The sequence below is a fragment of the Vicugna pacos genome, chromosome 8 (genome assembly GCF_048564905.1).
Source record: "Vicugna pacos chromosome 8, VicPac4, whole genome shotgun sequence".
Lineage (NCBI taxonomy): Eukaryota > Metazoa > Chordata > Mammalia > Artiodactyla > Camelidae > Vicugna > Vicugna pacos.
In genome coordinates, this window is record NC_132994.1 from 76654599 (window position 1) to 76679490 (window position 24892).

Genomic DNA, 24892 nt, shown 5'->3' on the forward strand with positions numbered 1-24892 from the left:
GAGGAAGTGGGAGTATTTTAGGGACATTCAAGTAGAGCGGGTTCAGCGGAGCAGGTGCAGCGCGAGCATATGGACCCCCGTGGAGACGCGGGACTGAGCTCAGGCTGCACATGTGGGCCTAACTGGTGGGTGTAATAGAGGGGCACACACGGAGGACACAGACCGGCCACGCCTCCCATCTGTTTCTCTGCCTTCTCCCTCCCTCCAGCAGAACAGGTGGGCTTCAAGCAAACCAACATGGAACCAAGCCCCGGCCGGAGGCCCGGGCAGCTGAGGGACAGGGCGGTGTCCGTGCAGCGAACAGAAAACACAAGGATTATCATGGATTTCTAGGAACCTGCGACTCAGGGTTCCCCAGTTTTCCCTAAATTTCTAATAACAGATAACGTAGTTTTGATCTCAAGCAAAATGTGGGTGGAAGTCTTCTGAGCCTCGGGAAAAAGCACTTCCTACTGAGGAATCTGAGAAACGCCTAAGAGGGCTTTGCGGGAAATCAGGTACCTGAATCTGTCCCCACCTTTTTATTGCCTGTGGTGCTGAGAAAAAAAAAGGGGGCTCACGGGACAGTTAAGCGTCTGCAGTACGTTTATGTTTTAAGGTCTGAAGACAGCTAGGCCAAGCTGAGGAGCCAGTTCTAGAGTGCTGCCTTGTTCCTGTTTTCCGAGTTGGGTACTCGAGTGAGTCGGGATGGAAGGTCTTTTGAGTATTGTCTTCTTGGTGAAAACCTGTCTGACACCAACAGGCGCCCCCCTGCCACCTAAGCACAGAGGGCTCCCGGCGACACCAGACGGAGGGTCATGGCACGGTGGGTCAGAGTCCTCCGGTCAGTGGCAGGTGCCCCCCCCCCCAGTTTGGGGCCAGCTGGGAGGAGACTGAAGGACACGTGCATCCGTGGCCCAGGCCCGGGCAGTGGGGCTGAGTCGGTCATGCACGGCCCAGCTCACTCTGCCCTCTGCCCACTCCTGTGCACACACTCCCCAAAAGGGACATTAAATACCACTGACACGTCAGGTGAGGACAGATCTGTGCAACAGAAACACAAACACGACACGGAAGTACAGCTTCCACAAAGTGCATCCCTGCTCTCCACAACGCGTCCTTCGGCTCCCCTCCGGCGCGGGGCAGGGCGGTGGGCAGGGGTCCGAAGGGAAGCTCCCCGCGGCCCTGGAGACCCTAGAGCCGGGGGCAGGGGTGAGGAGCAGCTGCTGTTGCAGCCCCCGGCCCTAGAGGGGAATGAGGAAAAGAGGCTTTCGCTGGCTCCCTCCTGGGGACACGAACGATTCTCGTGAGACGATGCTGCCCCCTGTCCTGGGGTGGCCTCGCCCCACTGAGCTCTGAGACGGGGGAGAGCACTGGGGCCTCAGCCCAAAGCGGGGGTGCGACGAGACAAGGGCTCTTTGGATCATGTGGGGGGGGGCGCCTGCTCCCGGGTGCCCTGTGCGCCGGTCGCTCTGCCCGCGGACAAGGACGCAGCCGCAGGGGCCAGCCCTCCCAGGGCCCGGCCTTCTCCCTGGGACCCCCGGCGCACGCGTGCCGGAAGCCCGACCACGCTACCGACTGTCCCACTGGAAACGATCTCTCTCCATATAAACGCAAGGCAGGACAGCGAAAGGCCGGCGGGGCCCGGTCTGCGGTGGAGGGGTTCCGCCCGGCGTTGCGGGGACGGAGGCGGCAAGGTTGGCGCGGCCGGGTGCCGGGAGGCCCCCCGCCCGGACCCTCTCCGGGCTGAACAAGCAAGCGCGGGTGAGCCGGGCGCCGGCCGCAGCAGCGAAGCTGGTGACCGGCCAGGTGGCGGCCCCGAGCCCGGGGTGCGCGGCGGGCCCCGCTCCGCTACAGCCGCGTGGACGTGAGCCTCTTCATGCCCCGGCGCTGCGCCAGGCTGGACGACAGCACCGGCTCCAGCCGCGGGGCCTGAGGTGTTCTGTTTAGAGCGAAGTAGGTGGCGGCCATCGCTCCCTGCAAAACGAAGGGGGAGGCGGGTGACACGGTGCCGGCCTCGGGGGACGGGAGGCCTCCTTCAGGACCCGGGAGCCGAGCTCTCAAACAGCGGGGGTGCTGTGCTCCCTGCCGGGCCCCCTCGCCACCCCGCCTCCCACCGCCAGGAGCTGCGCTGTGGCCCCGGGGAAAGCTCCAGGCTCGCACGGTCCCTGCGCTGCTGGCTGCGGCCAGGTCTGCCCTGCGACTGCTTGGTCCGCGGGGGTCCCCTTGTGGCAACGGGGTCTGTCACCTCCAGCTCTGCCATTGGGGACCTCGGTCTAACTGGGGTGACTGGGGTCGTCCTGGAGTAGCTCTAAGTCCCCGGGAAGGCCTAGAGAGGGCAGCTCTGAGCAGGACAGCGCCGTCCCTGCACAGCTGGGGGCAGCCTGCCTCCCAGAAGAGGGTCCCGCCCAGGATGCAGGGCTCCCGGGAGCGGGATGGGGCTGTGGTGTGCGGGAGGGCTGACCGGGGCTCCCGGTCTCACACATCCTAAGAGGAGAGTGGAACTCTCCGGACATGGTCACAGTGCCTGATGAGCAGGACTAGGGTGCAGTGTGCTGTGTGACGGCAACAGCTGGTCTGAGAAGATGGATTAGAGCCTCCCCGGGGAGCCTGGCCTCTGTCCTCAACTCGCACAACTCCAAAGCTGGAGCCACCAGGCATGTGAGGTGGGACCGCCTGTTCCTGCAGTGTAGACCCCCCAGTGCTCTGGATGGTGTCAGTCTGTCTGGACTGCACACCAGGGGCCAGTGCATCATTCCCGAGGTGACAGGAGGCCACCGCCTGGCTGCTCGAAGGTTCAAGGCACAGGGATGCAGCGGCTCGGCGCGGAACTAATGGTTGCACCACAGGGTCAGAGGAGGGAAGGTTGGGCGGAGACTCCACCATAAGCACACGAGCAGCGGCGCCGGAGATGCAGACCTCTTGATCCCCGTGAGGACCCTCTTACTGCTCCTCCTCTGCCTCTGTCTCTCCCTTTATCTCTCTGTCTTTGTCTCTGTCTTTCCTCCTCTGTCTCTCTCCGCCTCTGTCTGTCTCTCTCTCATGCGTGCAACGAAGCTGTTCAGAAATGTTCACAGAAGTCGTAACTGACTCAGAGTTCTGCGTGTGACTGTGTGTCTGTGATGAAATAAGTAAAAGTAAGTGCACCTGGGACGCCTCTGTGTGCCTGCTATCGGTTCCCTCTCCACACACCGTGACCGCTTCAAATCAACTGTGCAGGTTTCAGGGCCACTTTCCTGGAGTCCCCACTCCCACCATTTTGTCGGGACCACCTGCCGGTACCTTCACCAGGTGGACGTCTTGTCTGCTCAGCTGGTTCTGGGACAGGTACTCTCTGTTCACAACCCACGGGTGTTTCAGGACTTGAACAGCCGTCAGGCGCTGATGAGGGTCCACGTGGAGCATCTTGGAGACGACATCCTGTTGCGGGGGTCAAAGAGGGCACAGACAGGGGAGGCAGAGCTCGGGGTGGACCACGCGCTCAGCACGCACGAGGTCCTGGGTTCAATCCCCAGGACCTCCATTAAAAAAAAAAAGAAGAAGAAGAAGAGGAAGGGACTCATTGCCGCTGGTTCAAAGGGCCTTCCTAGCAAAATTCCTTTTCTCTCTTACAGCAAAACCTAATCATCGTTCTGAGAGTGAGTCTTTGCATTTGGGGCCAAATGTTTACTTTCAGGTGTATAAGTATGTGAAATTTTTTTTTTTAAGTTTTAACCATCATCAACTTGGTGGGTCACTCCAGATTTATATTGTATTAAAGATTTTACGTCTAAAGAGAAATTAAACGTGGAGATGTTAAATGGTGCATTTAAGTTACTGAAACATTATTTTAGTAAAAATGATAATCCTCCAAAGGGAGAAGCTGAAATAAGCACCACCCCACAGATGGTAACCAATTCATAGCATTGCCTTCAGTTTCATTTTATCTGGAGCACCCCCAAATACCTGCTACAAATAATCACCAACCATGGAATTAATAACCTGCAGCCATCACATGGGTCCAGAGGGGCTCATGTTCAGCACAGGTGATTGTAAAGAAATAACAACAAAACCCCTCAAGCTGGTTTGAAGACAGAGCCCACTTTGAGTTTACAGGTTGCAATCCATGTACACACAGGCACAGTTACAACCGTGATCTGCTATGAAATGTTTCTGCAAAAAAAAAATTATTTTTGCTCAGTGGCTTAAAAAAATCTATGAGTATAAAATATGTATATTATTTCTATGCCAAGTGTCCTCTAGCGTCCTCAAAGGTGAAGCGGTTGCTGCAGCATCTCCATACCGGAGAAGGAAGGGCCGCGGGAAGCCACTCACCTTTGCGGCATCGGATATGGAATCCCAGTTTCCCCCAGAGAGGGCGTACTTCCCACTGCCGATCCTCGCCAGGATGTCCTCCGGCGTGTCATCCGGTCCATTTGCGAAAGGGGTAAAGCTGTGTGGTGAGAGCATTTACCGTAATGAGCTTCTCTTTACAATCTAAAGTGAAGTCCACCACTTGATCTCGCCTCCTTGTTGTTAAAAAGAATGATTTTCCTTTTCCGTCGGGTGTCAGGTATTTCTCACTGCTGCGTCTGCTTTCCTCACTTGGCCAGTGCTATAGGGTGACAAGGCAAGTGAAGAAGGTTCTGTGGACCAAGGGCGAACCTTTCTGGACTGCATCTGGCTCCCCTGGTGACTGGGTGGCACTGTGGTTTGCCCGGTGATTTGGTTTCCGTGGTGAAAGTGTGAAGAATGGATGAGCCTGAGACGGGACGTCTGAGGGACCCCGGTGGATCTGTCACTAACTCTAGGTTTTTGACAAACTAATTTTTGAGCCTCAGTTGTACAGTGGACAGAATAATACGCTGGCAGGGACCTACAGCAGCGACAGACACAAACACATAAACGCAAGAGGACTTGCCCCACGGCCAGTGGGTGACAGACGATTACTGTCACGCCTCGGCATAAACCAGGGCATGGCAGTGTGTGCCTCCAGGGAAGGAGCTGGAGCCTAATCTGACAGCATTTCCTTCAGCGGCCGAGCTTCTGCTCCGAGTCCATGTGTCGGCCAAGTCAGCCCTGGAAGAATCACGAAGTGGCCCAATCGTAGGGTATCGGGAGGAAAGTGCCAGGTGTCCTGCATGGCTGCAGCCCGCAGAGGGGCACCCTGCTCCTGCCACCGTGACACTAGCATTGACTCACTGGAAACAGTCCACAGTCAAGTCAACAGGACTGGATGGTGTAGGCACCATCCCCAGTCCCCTCCACTCAAGCATTTAGTTAAAAGAAAAACACTGGGCACCTAGGATCTTGGGATCCTAGACCTTCCTGGCTGGAAGGAGCCTTAAATACCACACAGCACCCACTTCTCATTCAAAACTGAGGGCAGTGAGGCTGTCAGGGTCAAGGGTTTGCCCGGGCAGAGCGCAGGCGGGAAGGAGGGCAGACAGCAGACGGCAGACCCAGCCGTCCTGCTACGACGGAGCGGGTCCCTGCCTGCCTTCCTCAAGATGCTGCTGCCTCTTGGCTCGAGAGGATGTTTCTAAGGGAAGCTTGTGACCTCTGCAGAGGGTGCCTGGTGCAGAGGAGACAGCGCGGACATGACGCCAAGGCCTGGCTTTTTGCTGATGAGCGGAGCTCTGTAGCCCGGTCCCTAACTCTGGAGATACACTCTGCGCACGACTGAATTTCCTGTCCTTGCTCTTTGGTTCTCCTGAAGAGGCCGAAAGAGTCTGTCAAGGGGACAGGCCCAGAAGGGACAGCCACCCCGGCAGGGCTGCCCCAGGGCCCCGACACCCAGGGGAGGGCTTGTGTTACCCCGCCAGCATGGTGTAGAGCAGGATCCCCAGACTCCAGATGTCGCACGCTGCGTCATAGCCTTGGCGCTTCAGGACCTGTGAGAGGAGAAGCAGGTGGCAGATCGGCACTCGGCAGAGAAGAAGTTCAAGTTCACAGCGTGCCCGGCAGGGTGGGGACCGGGAGGGGGTGGGACGTCTTCAGTGGCATTGCCATCCATTGACATGAAACCAACCCCAGCTCCCTGCAACAGGGCTCTCCGAAGACCAGCGCGCACAGGGAGCGTGCCTCGTCCCAGACACACAGACTGGAAAGCAAACGCGTAATCCTTCAGGCAGAAGAATTTTTTCTACTACAGTCAAATATACATAGCGTAACACCCACCATCCTCACTATGTTTACCATACAGTTTGGTGGTATTAAGCACACTCACACTGTTGTGCAGCCACCGCCACCATCCACCCAGAGAACCCTTTTCCTCTTGCAAAACTGAAACTCTGTCCCCACAGCAAACAGCGCCCCGTGCTCCCTCCGCACAGACCCTGGGAACTACCACGTTCCTTTCTGTCTCTGTGAGTCTAACTATTCCAGGTTCCTCATAAGAGAGCAATCAGATCATCACCCTTTTCTTTCGGGTGTATCATGTTATCACAATGTTCTCAAGGCCCACCCGCGCTGCAGCATGGGACAGGACCCCCTTCCTTTCTAAGGCTGAACAATGCTCCACGGTGCCGTCCACCGCCGATGGACACCCGGGGTGTTTCCCCTTTTGGCGGCTGTGAATAACGCTGCTGCGACGAGGGTACAGGCGTCTGTGTTTGCCTCTACTTTCAACTCTCTGCAGTTTATACCCAGACGTGGAGTTGCTCCGTCACCTGGTTCTCTGTACTTAATTTCTCGAGGAACAGTGAAGACGGGAGGACTTCCCTGCACCCCAGGATCACCGGTCTCAGCAGAGGGCCATCTGCGATACGTTTACAGTTGGGCAACAACAAAGGAAGCCACACAGGTGCTCCGGATGACTGTGGGTCACGGATGACACGGAACGTGGGGCAGGAGAGCTGAGTTAGACACGAGGGCCATGATCTCCGCGCCGCGGGCGTGGTGCCTGCGGCACGGAAGGTCGCCGGGGCATGTGACCACAGCGAGGGCTGAGTTCACTAGCTGGGTGACCTTCGAAGTCACTCCAACACAACACATTGAGCCTGGTTTTTTGGTTTTTTTTTTGTATCTGTGAAGTGTGGCTTATAGTATGTACCAATCCACCCCACAGGGCCTCTGAGGACGAAGGCAAAACTCCTGGTAAAAGTGCTCGGTAAACGGTAAAGTCACACAGCAATTTAAGGCAGTCTGTAATCACTGAAATCAATACTGTTAACATTAGCACTGATCAAACACGACAATCCCGCTGCCCAAACAGAACTGGATTGTTTCTAAAGGGCCCAGGGAGCGTCGGGACAACCTCATAACGGCCGCCCAGCCTGCGCCCCGCTGCGGACCCATCCGTCCCTGCAGGCGCACAGCCAGCTTCCTCCTGGACCCCCGCGGGGGTCACCTCTCAGACGGCTCGCAGACCGGCCACTAGGTGCCAGCACGCCCCTCTCTTAGGGCTTGCTGTGTGTGTCCCAGCACCCGCACCAGGGCCACCCTGGGCGGGTCTCACCAACAACCAGAAGGATCCACGCAGTCTAACGTCTGTCCGCACTCCCGGTCCCTCCCGCACCCAGCAGCGTCAGCCCTACTGTTCCAGGCCGGCTTTCACCAGCGTCCCACCTGCTGGAAGCCGTCCCTGGGAGCCTGAGGCGGGGAGGCACACAAGCTGGGCTGAGGCTGCCGATGCCCGAGGAGAGGGGGCGGGAAGGGGAGCCCTCAGAGTCACGCGCGCTCTCACCTGCAGATCTCTGCGGAGCCCTGACGTCAGAGCCAGCTCCTGACCTGCTTCCTTTTTTCTTTTTTCTTTTTTAACGATTGTTTTTCCTTTTTTGGGGGGGAGGTAATTAGGTTTATTTATGTATTTCATGGAGGCGCTGGGGATTGAGCCCAGGACCTCGTGCATGCTAAGCACACACTCTACCCTTGAGCGACACCCTCCTCCGCTTCTGGCTTGCTTCTGTTATGGAAACCAATCTGGAGCAAGAATTCTGGCACGAAGTAAGTCCACAAACGTGCACTGTAGGTAATTTCTTACCACACGTGACCCACTGGCTCCCTTCCCGGTCGTGGGAGGGACTGGCGACATTATTCCTCAGTGTAACTCCTGACAGGCAGATTTGACCTAAATTGTCTGCAGCACAATGACAATTCTACATGAAAGTTTCACCACTAAAAATTTACAAATAGAAAATAAAATGATAGAACTGTGTTTGAGTAAGATCAGCAGCTGATCCCCAAGAGACCGAAGCTTCTCGTTTCCGCGACCTAACGAGGCCGCGGACTCCGGCACACCGAGCCACACAGCTCCTCTGAGAGTCGGGAAGGGCCCGCCTCCCTGACCCCTGGGCTCTGTGGTCCTCTCACCTCGGGGGCAACGAAGTTGGCCGTGTAGCAGGGGGTCATTAACAGCCCGTTCTCAGCTCGAAGCTGCTTGGCAAACCCGAAGTCACAGATTCGGATGGATTCGGGGTTTCCAGACTCGTCCATGTATAGAATATTGCTGGGCTTCAGGTCTCGATGAACCACCTGGAGAGGCAGGAGGAATCACTGCTGACTTGGGAGCCCAGGACAGAGCAGGAGGGAGAAGGCGCGATGCACTCAGCAGACGGGGGTTTATTCCGGGCAGGCCCTGCGGCAGGAAGCGGTCGGCTGGGATGCTGTGATCTCTGCAGGCCCTCCTGCCTCTTTCACACTGACATTCAAATCAGAGGATCCTACATAAGCCCCTGGGATGGCAAGTATTTGACTGAATAAATGAGTAGGCACGTGTCCAGGATCTCGGGGCCACCACGTGGAAGGACAGTGATGGTGAGCTCAGGGCACGTGAAGGGGAGATTTCTACTGATAAACACCCGCCTTGTGCCTGCTACGTTCCAGGTGTCAGGTACCCCAGCGAGTGACGCAGACAAGGAGCCTCTGCATGAGCTCACGGCTGTGAGCAGAAAGCCTGGAGCCGCGTGGGGTGCAGGGCATCCTGGGCCCCCAGGACAGGGCCAGCGACTGACTGCCGTAAGGATGGCAGGGCCAGCAACGCCTCAAAGCACAGCGCTATTTAGGGCACAAAGCGATTTCTTCTGCAAGGGACAGAGGCCGATTGTCAGAGCACGGGGCGTGCCTGCAGACAGCTTGGGACCTGCGTGTCTCATTGTTCTGTTAATACTGGGCAGAGGACGGGGTGGGGAAGTTAAAGGGGCACAGCAGGCTCACGGAGGCCCAGTGGGCAAGGGAACAAAAGGTGTCCATTGCAATCCCGTTGCTTCCCCTCCTTATGTAGAAGCCAGTCTGCAAAAGCACCACCTGAAGGGCTTCTTCTAGAGTTTGACTATTCTGGGACATGCTCCTGTCCCCAGACGGCCAGTGACCACCCTGCGGTCCTGGAAGAGATCCTGTTTAGAGGTGATCGCATTTTCAAGCCTCCGGCCACACCCACAGAGCTGGCTAAGGAAATGCTGCTCGCTTCCTGGGAGGTGGAGAGGCCGGGGGGCGGAGCCCGGGGCTGGGGGAAGGGGCCTGGGAGCGCGGCGTTGGGCACAGAGAACCCAGCTTCGGGCAACATCCTCAGCCTTTCTGGGCTCTGGCCTCCTCATCTGTGAAGTGGGTGCAATCCAGTCTAGACCTGCCTAGGTGAAGAGCCTAGAGCAGGGCCTGGAGCTGGTGAGGGCTGCGTGAGCCCTGGCCATCACTGTCATTTCCCTGTGGATTTATTCCTTGGCATTAGTGAAGGAATTCAGTTTAAAAAAATTTTTTTTGATTACAAGTTGAAATCCTACTTTGAATCTATTGGCTTAAATAATATATATTCTTTTTTTGGTGGGGGGAGGAGGTAATTAGGTTCATTCACTTATTTAGTTTTAGAGGAGGTACTGGGGGGTGAACCCAGGACCTCGTGCATGCTAAGCACACACTCTACCACTGAGCCATGCCCTTCCCCCCAGAATTCAGAGTTAAACGGGGCGAGTAACGGAGATCCCAACATTTCCCCTTATCAAGCCCAAAGTCCTCTTGCTGTCCCCGGGCCAGGGGAGCTTGACCTCTTTACCACGCTCCCGGACACACTGCTTTTAGACACAAGAGGGATGGGTGTGGTTTGGAAGGAAGACGAGGAGCCCTGAGACCCCCGCTGGTGAGCAGCTCTCAGTGACTCCCTGTCCGTCCTTCCTGTGCCCCTCCCCGCGAGGCTGGGCGGGCAGGCGCCTTACCCCCTGCGAGTGGAGGTAGTCCATGGTCTTGGTGATGGTGCACAGCACGTCGCTGGCCTCCCGCTCTGAGAAGCACCTCTGCCGGAGGATGCGGTCCAGCAGCTCCCCGCCCCGCATCAGCTCCATCACCAGGTACACAGACTTCCCGTCGTCGTAGACCTGGGGGCGGGAAGGGGCACACGCAGGCTTCAGGGGCCACGCGGTCGCCCTGGCAGGGAAGGAGGGGCCTCTCCAGAGGGGGAGGGGCGTCAGCGCGGAGAGCCTGGGGCCTCAGGGCTCCCCTGGGAGTAAACACAGCTTCTGCAGAGCCTGAGGGAAGGGCCTTTCCAATCGCACCAGATGTGGCTCTTAGGAAACAAACAGCGGCAGTGGTGTGCCGCTGGGCCAGGCCGAGCCAGCGCGGCTGAGAGCTAACGGCTGCCAGGATGGATCTGGCCGCAGTGGAGCCCGGAACTGCCTGCCTCGAGGCAGAGGTTCAGAGACTGACAAGCAGGATGCTGGTACAGCGCCGGAGCGGTGTCCTCTGGGGCCTCCCCGCAGGCTGACAGGCAGGCCCTGGCCCAGCAGGTCCAAGCCCTGGGCCCTCTGTGCTGCTCCGGGGACAGGCCCCAGGAGCCCAGCCGGGGAGGAGGCAGGAGGGCTCACCTGCTTTTGTTCCAGAAAAGCCGTAGAGAAAGGCAGCTGTGGGCAAACTAGCTTCAGAAATTAAAAGACAAACAAAACCAAACCAGCTGGGGCTCCGGGTCACGCTGCGCGCGCACCACCCAGAGACGGGCTGCCCTAGCCTTGACAAGACTCAGGGCTGGGGGAACAGAGGCAAAAGCTCCTAAATGCGATGACTTTTTGGCCTACAGGTCAGTAACGTTCAGAACAAACCACTACAATGATCTGCCTGATTCTGAGCTCAGTAAAGGATGTAAAGTTAATCTGGGTGTGCTTGTCTCTGAGTTTACAATCAAACGCTCTACTTCCGAGCCTGGGCACACGTGGCATCACTCACCCCAAACAGAGTCAGAGTGGCCTGAGACACTTAGGGTTTCAAATTAGCTGGTTTCTATTCGTGGATCTTAGCACTCGCACGAAGAAGGGAACAGCAGGAGGACTGGTTCTGAGCTGGGGAGCTGACGTGACCCACCGGGGACGCAACGGGGCTGCGGTTCAGGCTGTGGTCACTTGAGGTCCTGTTTCACGCCTTCCTCAGTGCTGCGCTGGCATCTGGAAGGCCCCTTACCCCAGGGATTTACAGGGCCCTCCATGCCTGAAGGTTTTGGGTTCATGATGCTGGGGCCACTCCAGAGTCAGAGGGCAAAGTTGGAGAGGAAGACAGCGCCCCCTCCCCTCCCTGACCCCGAGGCCCTGCCCCTAGGCCTGTATGAGATGCTGTGGACTGGCTCCCATGTGCCTGGTTCCTGCTCCCCCACCTCCGTCAGGGACAAGGACCAGGAATCGATCAACAGGGAAAGTCAGGGAAGCTGGGAGGGGCTGCGGTCTGGGGTCTCAGGGCTGATCCTCCGCCTCTTCCACTCCACACTCCTCATGACAGTGAGTCAGCACACCTGGGTTAGAACCCACACCGGTCATCCCTCCTCTTTCATCACGAGAGTCGGGAGGAGGGGTGCAATCAACCGCAGGTCAGGCCACCCAGCTGTGGGCGACTCCCTCCGAGGGGCACGGGCACCAGGCTCAGCAGGGGAGCCGCGCCACAAGCTGGCACCAAACCCACGGCAGCTCTGGGTACCAGCTGAAGAAACGCAAAGCACCGGCGGCGTGGCTGCCGCGCAGGACACTTACGTCTTTGAGGGTGATGATGTTCGGGTGCTGGCCGTACCTCAGGAGAATCTCGATCTCTTCTGAGGGGTCCCTTTTACTCTTGTCGATGATCTGGAACAGACAGAGTGGGTGACGCTCGGACCCTCCCGGCCTCCTCCCCCCTACAGCTCAAGCCCAACCGAGATGACTCCCGACTGCCCGGAGATCCTCTCTTCCCCAGTGAGCAGCAGACTGACATTAAAAACAGAGGGCACCAGTCTTCAGACACAAATTTAAAGCTATTACAGGGCTGGATGGAGAAGGATGGGTTTGGGGAGCCTACACGGGCACCACCAAAAACAGAAGGTGCCTTGCAACCTCTCAGCAGGCCCGGGTGGGTGGCCTGCACCCTCGGCTCTATCTAAATGCGGCGTCCAGCTGGTGTGGTCTCCGGCCTCGTTTGGTGGCTCCACACCAGCGGCCAAGTGAGACCAAGCACGTGGTTGTCACCGAGAGACGCTGGGCTGGCGTGTCTGCACCGGGTTTACACACACCGATGTTTCTTCTGGTTTCCAGCCCCTCCACCTCGCAGCACGTGTAGCCCATGTCTTAGGGGAGCAGATAAAATCCTCTTAGCCCGTGAAAACAGATGGCTTCCAACCACAGGGCGCCAGGGATAAAAACCGACCTGGAAGCGGAGTCATCCTGCTTCGTGGCTAACGCCTCTGGCGGGGGCTTCTCTGACGCCGCTCCTGCTTTCTTGTGCAGATGGAACTGGATGGGCAGGGGATCCTCTGTTCAGACCCAGTGTCTTGACAGCAACTGCTGTCGGCAAGTGCTGGCTGCTCTAATCCACAAAACGTTTTCTGCGATATTTTTTTTTTTTTTTGAGAAAGTTAAAACAGAAGGGACACAGGGCAGTGAGGTGTGACGGTCCGAGCACAGAGCTCAGGTGTGTGGGGGCCGGCAAAGCCTCGGGCGGTTGGAGCACATGGTTTAGGTAAGTCTGGGAGGAGCTCCTCCTCCACAGGGTCAGTCCTTGGAGCTGCTGCTGTTGGCCTGGCTCCTGGTTCAAGCGAGCCCCGGTCGACCGAGTCCCTTATTTTGAGAACAGTACTGTTCATAGTCTTCCTTATGCAGCAGAACCGAGGGAGGAAATCGCAGTAAAGATGTTCACAAGCAAGGCCCCCCCCTCCTGATACTCAAATGATAATGACGAACCACAAGGAAGGAGTCAGGAGGAGAGGGGGCCGGCCGCCGCCCCCAGGCCGGAGCCCCCCGCGCCGGCAAAGCCGCCTCTCCCGCACTGCCCTCTAGGAAGCTGTGTGTTTCCACAGCCCAGGAGGCGAGTCTGGCCCCAGCGAGGGATGGCAGGCAATACGACTCTCCTTAGCAGATGGAACTGGCAGGTGGGCCCCAGACACATTCTTATTTCTGATTGGTTGAGACTTGGCCACCATCCACACGCTTTTCCCTCTTCATTTGGATCTCTGAGTTTCCTCACCTTCCTCATCGCTCTCCAGCACAGGCTCTCCCCCTGGGACATGAATAACTCAGGGCCTGGAGGTGAATAGAGGCGGGGTGAAGTCACAGGCCTGCAAACCCCTTCCCGAGACAGGCTATGTCCACCGACTGGTCGGGAGGATCAGCGTCACGTTTGAATCGAGGGTAGTACAGCGTGCAACCTCCTGTAAAATTTAACAGATGCCTTCTCCTGTACAATTCACTTAAACAAACAATGCAGAGAAAGAACTCCACGTTTCCCTGCCCAGAAAAAAACAAAAATTTCCATGCCAATCAGTTTTCTTTCTAAAAATAAGCTCCATTCACGTCAGGCATCTGTCTTAATTTCATTGCTTTTCTGGTTGACAAATTACACACACAGGATGAAAATGAGCCCAGAAACAGGAACATGATCGTCAACATTCTGTTGTGAATACAAATCAGGGCTCCTCTGGGGAGAGCCTGCCTGGCCTCAGCCCTGAACACATCGGCCGCACTTCACCAGAATCACGCCGTGGGTGACACAGACTCCCGCGCGAGGCCAGGGGCCTTGCTTTACTTTCACCTGGTCCTTTTGCTGTTTTTCAAAACTGAGGTAGAATCAGTTTACAGGGTGTCTGTTTCTGGGGCACAGCGTAATGTCTCAGTCACACATACACACATGTGCTCTTTTTCAGATTCTGTAATAACACAACAATACGCTCCTGGGAAGGACAGGTGGCTGTGCTTCTCTGCAGGAAGATGTGGTCACGCCAGTGATGTACACTCCCCCCGCCGTCCGAGTCTCCCAGACAGACAGAGGGGAAACGTAACAGCGAGACTTTGAAGAGGAGTGCGTGTCTGTCTGTTTGAAGGTAAAAAACGCCACCAGGAAAAGCTATTGGGACAGAAAAGCCCACTTAATTTCAGATTCTTCAGCTGTGTTCCACTGTTTGCTTTGGCTTCTGGCTCTGTGATCAGTACACGCCCTAAACAGCTGGATTGTGAGGTCCCTGAGAACAGGTTTGTTTTTGCCTAGAAGCCAGCACTGTGTCTGCCCTGGAAAAGAGTTAATAAAAAAAGTTGTAGAAATGAATGAAAGTGCCCGGTTAGTGAACAGGGGAGTCTCTGCAGAAGGAAATGTGTTCTGCAGCCAAGATATGCTCAGTGGGGCAGTTGTACGGTCCACTCTGACAATCAAAAGCCAAAGAAAGGGACGAAGTGATTTTGAACTGGAAGAAAACTTCTGACTGATTTTTCTCTTTTAAATAACGCTTGTCCTTGACACCACCAGGTGCCATGATGGGGGTGTGGAGACCAGAAACGAGCTGTGAAACATGTCAGGGGTGATGAGAGCCACAAAGAAGGCTCTGTGGGCAAGGAGGAAAGTTCTGGGCACAGGGAAGAGTGTGTCACCCACATGGGACCGGGCTGGAGGCAGAGGTGAGGAGGGGCTGGAGCAGTACCAGGAAAGGGGCTGTGGGGGTTTGAGCAGAGGGATGACGAAAGTATGTGCTGCACAGGTTTAGTTTTGGTTGCAGGCAGAGGTGGGCCTGGGGACCGTTAGGACCCATGGGAACAGAGCAGAGATGGCTGCTGCTTGGACGGGGGCAGTAACTCTAGAGACAGCACGAGTGGCCAGGTTCTGGCCAGAGAGGCCCCTACAGAGCAGGTCAGAGAGCAGGTAAGGGACACAAGGATCAGCCAAGAGGCGGGAAGGATGGAGTGGGCCCCCAAGGCGGCCATGTCCTCACCCCAGAACCTGTGACATGCTGCCTTATATTCAGAAGGAACTTTGCAGACGGGATTAGGTGCCTGGAGAGGTGGGGATCCCTGGGTTACCAGGGGGGCTCAATCTAGTCACCAAGGCGGGAGGGTAAGAGCTAGTAGCCAGAGAGGTGGCGTAGCATCAAGAATTTGTTGTGAGTCAAGGAGGCACCAAGAGCCAAGGAATGTCCGCTGCCTCCCGAAGCTGGAAAAGGCAAGGAAGGGGTCCTCCTGGTAGAAATAAACAAAGGCCGCCCACGTGGGGACAAGCAGGCGGTGCTGCTGCAGCGAGGGGCTCGGCCACCCTCAGTGACGTCACTAGTGTCACTAGCGTCTGGCAGAGTCTGGGCACCGGGGACAAGAGAGCTTCCGCGGGGAAAGGGGGTGCAGGGGCGGTGGAGGCGGGGGTTACAAGAAGTGGGGCTCCTAGGAGGTTGGTGAGGGGAGCACTTGGGGTTCCTCCAGTTGGTCCTGAGCTGGACGCGGGGACAGACAGTAGGGCATCTGTCGGCCGTAGGTCAGGTCCTGCCCGGTCGGGGCGGATGGTGACAGACCTTCCTGCTCAGCTTTGCTCACAGACGTCCCCGCAGACAGCGATCTGCCTTCCCGCAGCTCCGACTCACTGGCTTCCTGGGATGTTTGCTGCAGACGGAGGGTGGGGTGGGCCTCCTGGGCACGTGGCTGCCGGCTGGGGGTCAGAGCTCCAACTGCACACCGCGGCCCCACCTGGCCATGCCTGTTGTGCGCCGCTTCACCCGTCCAGAGCCCTCCTCGCTCGGGGCTCACTAGCAGTGACCGATGAGAAGCTGAGACACAGGCAGCTCTGCTGCAGTGAATCGGCTCCCGCACGTGTACGTATACTTATATGTTCGCTGCTGAGTTCCCCGGCCCCACGGCACAGTGCCGGGAGCCCTTCCTTCTACAGACTGGCACTGTCTAAAACATGACCTGACCATGTTAAGCCACGAAGCCCTAAAACTGAACTAAAAAGGAAACCTTCTTATGCAGTGTTTGTAAAGTGTGCATGGAATCTTCCGTGAAATAAGAATATTATCTTTCCCTTTCAAATACACCTCTCCCCTCTGAATCCTACTCAGTCAGTTACCTTCTGCACTTAATAATTAATTCCACTTTCATCTCACTTTAAATAAAAGGTGCATCGATGCCTTGGCACTGATGCGGTTTTATGTCGTGTTATTTCAAAGTTTATACAGTTTCATCTCCTACCACTGGCCTTGGGGGCTGGTTATGAAGAAGAGGGGACTTGGGCTTCACACTAGAGGACCGAGCTGTTTTGTCCCACGGAAACAGCTCTGAGTTCCTAGAAAGCAGGGCCCACCTGTTCACGCAACGGCTGAGAGGCGTCATGGTTCCTCTCATTCAGCTCTCCTAGCCCGAGCGAGGTGGGTGCAGCGGGGGACACCCCCACCTAGTTTAATCGAAGGGAGAGGGTGACCTGGTGGTGTCTGCCATAGAGGGAAGGAGGGACCAAGCCTACAGACCCAGACCCTGAGTGAACCCACCCTTACCGGCTCGCTGTCCCACGTGAGCCCTGCGGTGAAGGTTTGGTTAAGTGCGGGCCAGGACTGCCCTCACTAATTTAGGCTGTGTGCATGAAAACGCAGCTAGGGCAAATGCAAAACCAGCGATCTTGCTGATTGGGAATAAACTCGGGTGGGTTGGTTTAAGTCCAGCCTTAAATGAGTTAACACGATGACAGAGTAATTATAGAGCAAAATTAGGTACCTAAGAGACAGAAGTAAATGTATAGCAAACCACAGCGATGTTCCCCAGAGCGCGAGAGCTGCTGTGCCCCGTGCTGAGCTGAGGCTGGCGGGCGAGGGCAGGGCCGGCCCGGCTGTCCTCTCAGGGGGACCGCGCCTGGGGCCCGGCTCCGTCCCGGGAAGCGCTGCCCTGCCCCTGCCTGCAGCCGGGAGGCCCTGCGCTCTCGGTCCGATTACCATCCCGCTACCAAAACAGTAAGAGAGGCTCAGCAGACAGGAAGCCCCACCTCATCTCCGGTACCAGCTGCTGGGGTTCACGCACCCGAGATCCCCTTCACCCCCACCTCTGGGCTGGGGTCCTCCACCTCGGCACTGCTGGTGTTTCAGGTGGGTGATTCTCGGGGGGGGGGGTGGCAGTGGGAGGCGCCGTCCTGTGCAGGACGCAGGGCAGCACCCTGGCCTCGGGACCCCAGATACCACTAGTGACCCCTGCCCCCGTAGCTGGACGGAGGCCCGGACTCACTGTCTGTCAAAATGAAACAGACATCCTTTTCCATCCAAGAATCTGCACAGCTGGGTCTGCAAACTGGCGGCCCGGAGAGCGGCCGCTGAAGGCTAGCACCGGACCCCAACAGGGCGTCTGCTCAACTGCCATCGCCTCCCAGGCCGAGTGACTGGACGGCACACTGGAGGCTCCACGTGACGTTCAAGAACATTCTTAGCCTTGCTGTCTCTTAGCTCCTCCATCAGGAAGTAGGGTCCTGCTCGTCAACAAGTCAGTAGAGCAGAAAAATGCCAAGACATCTTCCAGATAGGCTCCACCTGGAAAACGCTGGAAAGGGAACAGAATGGGGACCTGCAGTGGGTTAAAGTGGCTTGCCACTCTTTGCCAGGGGGCTCCCGTCAGCTGTGTCATCTGTGAAGGACGTCTGCCCTCAGACGGATGAACCGACCATCTGTGAGCAGCTGAATGTGCCCTGAAGCAGCCCTGGGTCCCGGGCGCTCACGTCACTGGAAAGTCACTGTTCCTTCCTGTGCTTGGTTAATTCAAGTATCTTCCAGACGAAGAATCAGACCGACCAGGGTCTTGGAGAGGATGAGAGAAATCCCCGTGAGGCTCCCCACCACCCCCAACTTGTCCAGGGAACTTTCGGTCTTGTAAAACAGAAACAGGAGACCGGCTCTTCCTTCTACCATCGTCTGCAACCATAGCTCCCGGCTTCACTGCCTGAGAAGCTGAGGCTGAAATTCCCCAGAAATTCCCATCTTGGGGTTTGCTCTTTGGGGACCAACTTATGAGCTACTCGTTGACAAAGCTTAATTCAGATGGTGTCCTTTTGTGAGAGCCGGACTTGGGGACTTTCGGGAAAACACACCATTGCCTTTGTCCGTGGGGACCTATTTTCAGAAACCTCCCAGCATCAGGCTGCTCTCCAGAAGGGCATCAGGGTCGCTGAGCTCGGCTAACAATAGAGGCGTTTCTTTGCGCTCACTGGAAGCTTCCATTGTTTGCAGGATCGCTGCTGGTCACCCCACCGCTGCCTAAAGGGGTCCTGAGAGCAGCGACCCGCGGAAAGAATGCTGAGAAGCCCACGCACGCTCAGACGCTGGTGAGACGCGTTTAAAGTAAAAACGACACTCCCGTGAGGCGGAACGCGGGTCTGCCCTCCACCATTGCTCATCCGGACACGGGAAGCGAACAACCCCCTCCCCCGAGTCCCCCCTCACAAGGACGAAGACAAAGAAAATTCCTCAACGGCCCAAACCCCGAAATACCCCGGCCCACGTGCCCGGGCGCGGCCCGGCCTCCGGCTGGCGGGCCTCCGGGGCGCTCCGACGGGCCGCTGGTCCTCGCCCCGTCCCCACGCCGTCCCCCAGGGATTCGGAGCTGTGCGGCACTCCCTTCCTTCAGCCGCTCCTGGGTGCGTGAAAGACACAGGGCAGGCGGACACAGAGAACCGGCCGGCGGAACCCCCAAATGGAGCCTTCCTCCAATTTAAACTTCCTTTTTTGTTTGAGGGATTCAAGATTAATTTGTCAGAAAGTCATAAATTCCCAATCCAGATTCAGCCAAGGGGCCTGCAGTTTTTTGTTTTTTGTTTTTTTGGCTGCTGTCTTTTCTGACAGAGCTGAGCATCTCCTCAGGGCAAGAGGCACTGGGCAGGTGCTCCAGGGGACACGTGTGACATTCCCGAGAAGCCCTCCGTCTTCACAAGGCGCTGCGAGCTGCGAGCGAGGCGGGACGAAGCCCGCGCACCGCGGTCGCATTCTGAACAGTTCTCGGCGCCCAGGAGGACCGTGGCGGCTGGAACTGCTCTCCTTACGTGGCTGCCTGCTGGCGGCTCCTACCTTCCCCCAGCGTTCTCGGCAGAGAAGGGGCAGTGTTGTGTGCTACAGGGCTGTCCGGGCCGGTCTGGTCGCCACGACGCCACAGGCTGCACCTGGGTCCTCCAGAGCCTCGAGGGCAGCCAAGTGGGGGTGGTGCACAGACTGTCTCACTCTCTTGTAGGGAGAACGTACAACTTATGCTATTTACAAAAATTAGATTATGATTTTAGCAGAAAGCTTTAGTTTTAGCCCACATTTTACCAACCAGAAAACTCTAGAAACTGGTATTTTGGATTTCCAGATCACATATTTAATTTAGCCACAATGACAGAAGCCCAAGGCACGTGCAGAGAGCACCAGACTGGGTTGTAGGTCATTGTCGCTGTCCGCCATTGTCGATGGCTGAGGGTAAGCCTACCAGTTCTCTGCCTAAGTTGTTGCAGATGCTGCCAGCTTAATGCTTCTGTTTATTTCTTTGATTTAACTTTTGGTGACTGTCGCTTCCTTTCTCACCCTCTGCTTTCTTCCTTCCCTACCTCCCTCCTTCACCAAATGCTACGTACAACCCCAACTCTAGTTTCCAAACACTGAGTGCCCAGAGCTTTCGTTCCAGTGTGTTTCCTGTCCCACATTACTAAAGGTGGGCAGTGCCCACACATTGGCTAGAACAGACCCTACTCATGATTTGCAAAATAGCTTCTTAATGGGCGACCTAATATCAAAGCAAATGGAGCTCTGCCGTCATCAGAGCTTGGGTAACGGTGGCGGTGAGAGTGATGGAAAGGCCGGGTGTGCCTGCTGGGGCTGGGCGCCGAGCAGCTGCAGACGCGTCCGCCCCGCCCAGCACCGCCCCAGGCCCCGCGCTCACCTTCACGGCGTACTCGGCGTCCGTGGCCTTGTGCACACACCGCTTGCACACGGAGTAGGAGCCCACCCCGATGTCCTCCTTGATCTCGTAGCCGTCGGTGAAGTGGATGTTGTTCCCATGTAACTGCTGCAGAGAGAGCAGGCGGAGGGTCAGAGGTCTCTCGTGCAAGGGGACAGCCACAGGTGCACGGGACGCGGGCGCAGAGGGACACTCCAGCTTGCGCACATGGGGACCCTGAGGCCAGGAGGCAGTGGAATCCTCTGACCAGGGTCACAGAGCTGGTTAGCCATGGCTCCAGATCTAAACCCCAGCTTCCCAACCTCCCGGGTCAGGACCCTGTTCTTAGACACCACAGGACCCTGTGTTGGCTGACCGGCCGTGTTTCCCCCAAGGAGCCGAGAGTAATAATCTGGAGTGAAAGGACGCCACCCCTGTAGGTGCAGGGTGTCTGGATGTCAGCGTGTGATTGGGAATCTGCCCCTAGGATGCCCTTCACACCCCGCTTCTGCCCGTATACACCACCTGCCTATGCAGAGTGTAGACGAAGTCACCGATAACGGTGGACAGTGTCACAGCATCCCCAGTGCCGTGTGTCTCCAAGAGGCCTCAGGAGAGCACCATGGAAACCCACCGCCATCCACGGTGTCCTGACTCGGCTCGTGGAGGAAATGCGGTCATAATTCCTTCTCAGAGTTTCCTCATCCACTTACGTTTATAAGGTGGGAGGCTCCTCACAGAAACAGCACCTTCAGCCATCTCTGTCTCTGAAGACAACATTTCAGGGCAGGAACCGGTGCCCACAAACCGAGCCTCTCTCTTGGGGTGCTGGCTCGACTCTGCATGGCAGAGACCCCCAAGTGTGGCCCCTGTAGGGGCTCCGGCCACAGACACACCATGGTGCCATTCTTCCCAGGAGTCTCCATCTTTAGGGTGAACGTGAAGCCTGGTGCAGATCACCGTGGCTGACACTCAGGGACTCAGGGAGGCGGGGGAGGAGCTTGTGAAGGATGTGCACCCCACCTTCGCAGAGACAGCTCAGCTCACGGGCCACATCAGGGCTGAACTCCTCACCCTGAGCTGCTCGTGGGGGAGTGAACGGAATCGGGCTCGACAGAACCACTTGTATGATAGGGGACCACCTGCAGGATGGGGGACCACCTGCATGATGGAAAACCAATTACACAATGGGGGATTACCTGCACGATGGGGTGAACTGTGGCTTTGTGCGGATCTTGCTGTGAGGGCTCCTGGACCAGGCTGGAGGCCACAAAACTGAATCCTCTGAACAGATGGTGAGCGTTGGCGCTGGGGGGAACGCCAGGCGAGTCTGCAGGCGACAACAGGAGAATCAGCCTTCTGGGAGGAGCTGAGCCACTACGTGGTATGGTAACCCTGTGTGTGTGTGTGTGAGGTGTGAGCATGTGTGGTTGTGTGTGAGGTGTGTGAGTGTGTGGTGTGTGTGTGCTGGAGAAGGAGGCAAACAGAGATCAGCCAGGCGGAGCCATGTTGAGCCACACTTTATTCTGGGTGGGGCCAGTGACTTGATACATGGTAAAAATACCTAGAACAAAACTTCAGGACCATCACTGATCAAAATTCACTGGATATTCTCAGCGCAGCCCCCTGCCCTGCCCACTCCAGAATGAGCCCAGCCCGCAGGGTGACCTGTCCCTCAGGGGCCGGGCCCCAGGCACTCGGAGCACATGCGCAGCGCAGAGGGTGCTCCGCTCTCCGGGGACACCCTGGGAAAGTGGGCAGGACTGTGACCGGAGCAATGTCCTCTAATTGTGACTCCTCTAAGCTCTGTCATTTTGCTCAAAAGTTTGAGGCTGTAAGCCTGGTCCCACTTCAAGTTTATCGTTAAGTAAAACAAAAGGATAAAAGACTGGCGGGGAGAGAGTGTCTGTACCACACGTAACAGACCAGGGGCCAGGCTCTGTCAGGCAAGAGCTCCCAGAGATCACCAGGAAAACAGGAAAAAGCCCAGAAGAAAAGTGCGGGAAGGATGCGGAAGGACTCTGGCTGCTCCCCTGCCTGAGAAGGATGCCCAGTCCCTCCTACGGGCAAGTCCACACTTAACCCAGGTAATGCTGCCTGGGAGACCAGCAAAACTGCAAGCAATCAGTCACATGCGGGTTTGGCGAGGGCTGGACGTGACAGCGGTGGGAGCAGAAGCTGGCGCAGCCTTGGAGGGCTGGCGTGGAGGACCCACCAAAATGAGGAACTCACGTGTCTTTGGGAGAGCAACTCCACTTCTACCAGTTTATCCCACAGAAGTACTTTCAAAGGTGCTTCGAAATGAATGTACGAAATGTTTCTCTGAGCAATATTTGTAACAGCAAAAAAATTAAAAAAACAAAACAAAACTGGAGACAGCCTGACTGTTCACCATCAAGGAAGTCGCAGGCAAGACCACTAAGATGCACCTGAGTCAGGGTGCCTGGTCACAGCGTGCAGGTGACGCTGCAAGACCACAGCAGCAAAAAGAGGAAACAAGCACGTGCTTGGCAAGCACGAGGTCCTGGGTTCAGTCCCCAGCACCTCCATTAAAATAGATACATAAACCTAATTATCTTCCGCCTCCAAAACAAACAAACAAAAACTGTCAAAAGAAGAGAAAACAAGCTGTACAGCATACAAAAAATTACAATAAAGTAGTAAGTAATATGTGACAACAAACAGCAAAAATCCTACAAGTTACATCATAAATTTATCCATCTACGATAATACATAACGTATGTAATACGCATTTAGAGTTCTCTCACAAGGCGCCTGTGTAAAGGCGAAACCCACGTGACACAGCACGCCCTGGCAGCGGCCCTGGGGGGGCCGCAGGACTGGGTCTTCGCTTTTCTACTTTCTACCCGTTGACTTCCTTTCAATACTTAATTTTGAGGCGGAAACGATATGCTGGCTCATGGGGGAGTGGGCGGGGGTGGCTGGGAGGGGCGAGCCGCCGCAGAGAATGAGGGCTTTTGCCCCCCAGTGTTTCACTCTGGGGGAAAGGGGGTCGGGGCGCTCCTTCCACACCCAGGAGCTAAACCACGAGCGGAGTGCTCCGTGCTCTCTCCCAGCAGATGCCCGGCTGGCCCGCATCCCACACGGCCCTTCCAAGGCGACCTCGCCAGGTGCCAGGCTGGGGGCTTCGTGTGCTCGGCCACCTTCAGCGTCCTGGACCACGAGGGCGCGGCACTCAGGTCACTGCCCTCGACCTGACACCTCCCAGGGGCTGCACAGTCTCCCTCCCACCCACCCGGAGTTAACGCGACCAGGGCTGACTGCGCTTGGAAGTAAGCTGCCAACGTGCTCGAGAAGCTTTAATTAAAAGACAGAAGGCTCGGCGGAGTAGCTTTCAGAACGTGGAAACGCTGCGCCGGGAGACAGCGGGGCCGCAAACGCGCTGCGAAGAGCCGGGCCGCGCGGCGCAGGCGCACCACGCGCTGCGGGCCGCGCCCCCGGGCTGGCCCCGCGCGCCGCCTTTCTTTTCCCCGCAGAGAACTCAGGCTTTGAGGGCTGCCTGCTCTTCAGAGTCCCCCGGGCACCTCGCCCTGCACCAGGTCTGCACCGAGCGAGGGTACAGCAGACGTCAGCCCCAGAGGTGCAGGTTCTAGGCTGAAGACCGTGGGCGCATCCCCGGAATTCGCGGGAGCCGCGCGCAGGCTGGAAGCCGGGAGGAGCGCAGGCTGGTCTCCCGCGCCTCGGGTGCGCGCGGGGGAGGGTGCAGTCCGGTTCGCGTGAACCGATTCACTTTCCCCTGGGCACGGGAGGCCTGTAGAGCGAACAAGCAATGCCTTTATTTATTTATTTTTTATTTTTCAGTGGCGGAAAAAAAGCAGTAACTTTTAACCAACAAGGAGGCATGAAGCCCAGGGCCGTGCCTCCCGCTGTCCGGGCTGCCTCTCCTGGCAGGGATGCAGGAGGAGTCTGCTGAGGTTCACAGGACCTTCCAGAGAGGTTAACACGTCCTGCAGTCAGTCCGTGTGTCTAGATGGTGACCAACTGAGGGGTGGCATCAACAGCATTTAACACGCTTTCTAATCCGCTGGGGACGTCAACTTGTAGCTCAGCACCAAAAGAAAAGCTAAGACATGAGCTGGAATGAAAGGAAATTTAGAGCTGAGGACAATCAACCTTTGTTGATTCTACAAGTGACTTCTGATTTGAGCAACATGATTGCTGGGTTTTTAAGCCCGAGACTGGCATCTCCCACTGGTCACCCTGCTCTGATGGGCAGCTCATGTGTCATCAGGGAATACCAACCAGCTTTAGCATTGACTTAAGTTAAAAAAGAGATTTTAAAGCCACTAGAAAAAATTCCGACTGTGTGGCCAAGTCTAACAGGATGTTTCAGAGTCACATAACATGTCTGTGCACCCAGCTCACGTGCGTAGAAAACGCCATCTTATAAATACATAAATATAGGGTGAATGATTTTTTCTGTGCCTTAGCACTTCAATTACTACCTCCTCAAAGGCAAACTGTGTCCTGCAACAAGTTAACTTTAAGTACCATTGATTGGAGAATTCTAAATAGCAAGGAATTTAAAAAGCCATTTCTGGATAGCATTAAAATGCATTGTGTCTTATTACATTTTCCTGAGGCTAATAATAAAATCAAATTGAATTCTCTGTGCACAAAAGGTTTATGGGGTGCTTAAAAAAGCCGGCTAATCACACAGGCTGGTTAGGTCAGAATTTAAATTCTTCACGGATAATTCAAAAAGCATGCCTGGGTGGATAATTTAGAGTTGACTATGTTAGCATTTTCTTGCCAGGCAGCACACATACAGTCTTTATTTCCAGGATCATAACCCAGAGTTCCAAATGACAGAGACCCTCTGTAAAACACTGCACATTTCGTTAAGGAGC

At 56.3% G+C, this 24892-nt stretch overlaps 1 protein-coding gene across 5 annotated transcripts in view; it reads right to left on the reverse strand.

The window, feature by feature from the left end:
* Positions 1 to 567: 567 nt before the first annotated feature.
* Positions 568 to 24892, reverse strand: part of RPS6KA2 (ribosomal protein S6 kinase A2) — a 324439-nt gene continuing 300114 nt past the window's right edge. For all 5 annotated transcript variants that reach the window (XM_072966197.1, XM_072966193.1, XM_072966196.1 and 2 more), the window contains 9 exons: positions 21221 to 21351; positions 20025 to 20150; positions 11898 to 11987; positions 10107 to 10265; positions 8272 to 8433; positions 5776 to 5852; positions 4294 to 4411; positions 3262 to 3399; positions 568 to 1956 (listed from right to left, as the gene is read on the reverse strand). In XM_072966197.1, the coding sequence (XP_072822298.1) occupies positions 1831 to 1956; positions 3262 to 3399; positions 4294 to 4411; positions 5776 to 5852; positions 8272 to 8433; positions 10107 to 10265; positions 11898 to 11987; positions 20025 to 20150; positions 21221 to 21351 (1127 nt within the window). In that variant the 3' untranslated portion in view covers positions 568 to 1830. The remainder of the gene's footprint in view (positions 1957 to 3261; positions 3400 to 4293; positions 4412 to 5775; positions 5853 to 8271; positions 8434 to 10106; positions 10266 to 11897; positions 11988 to 20024; positions 20151 to 21220; positions 21352 to 24892) is intronic.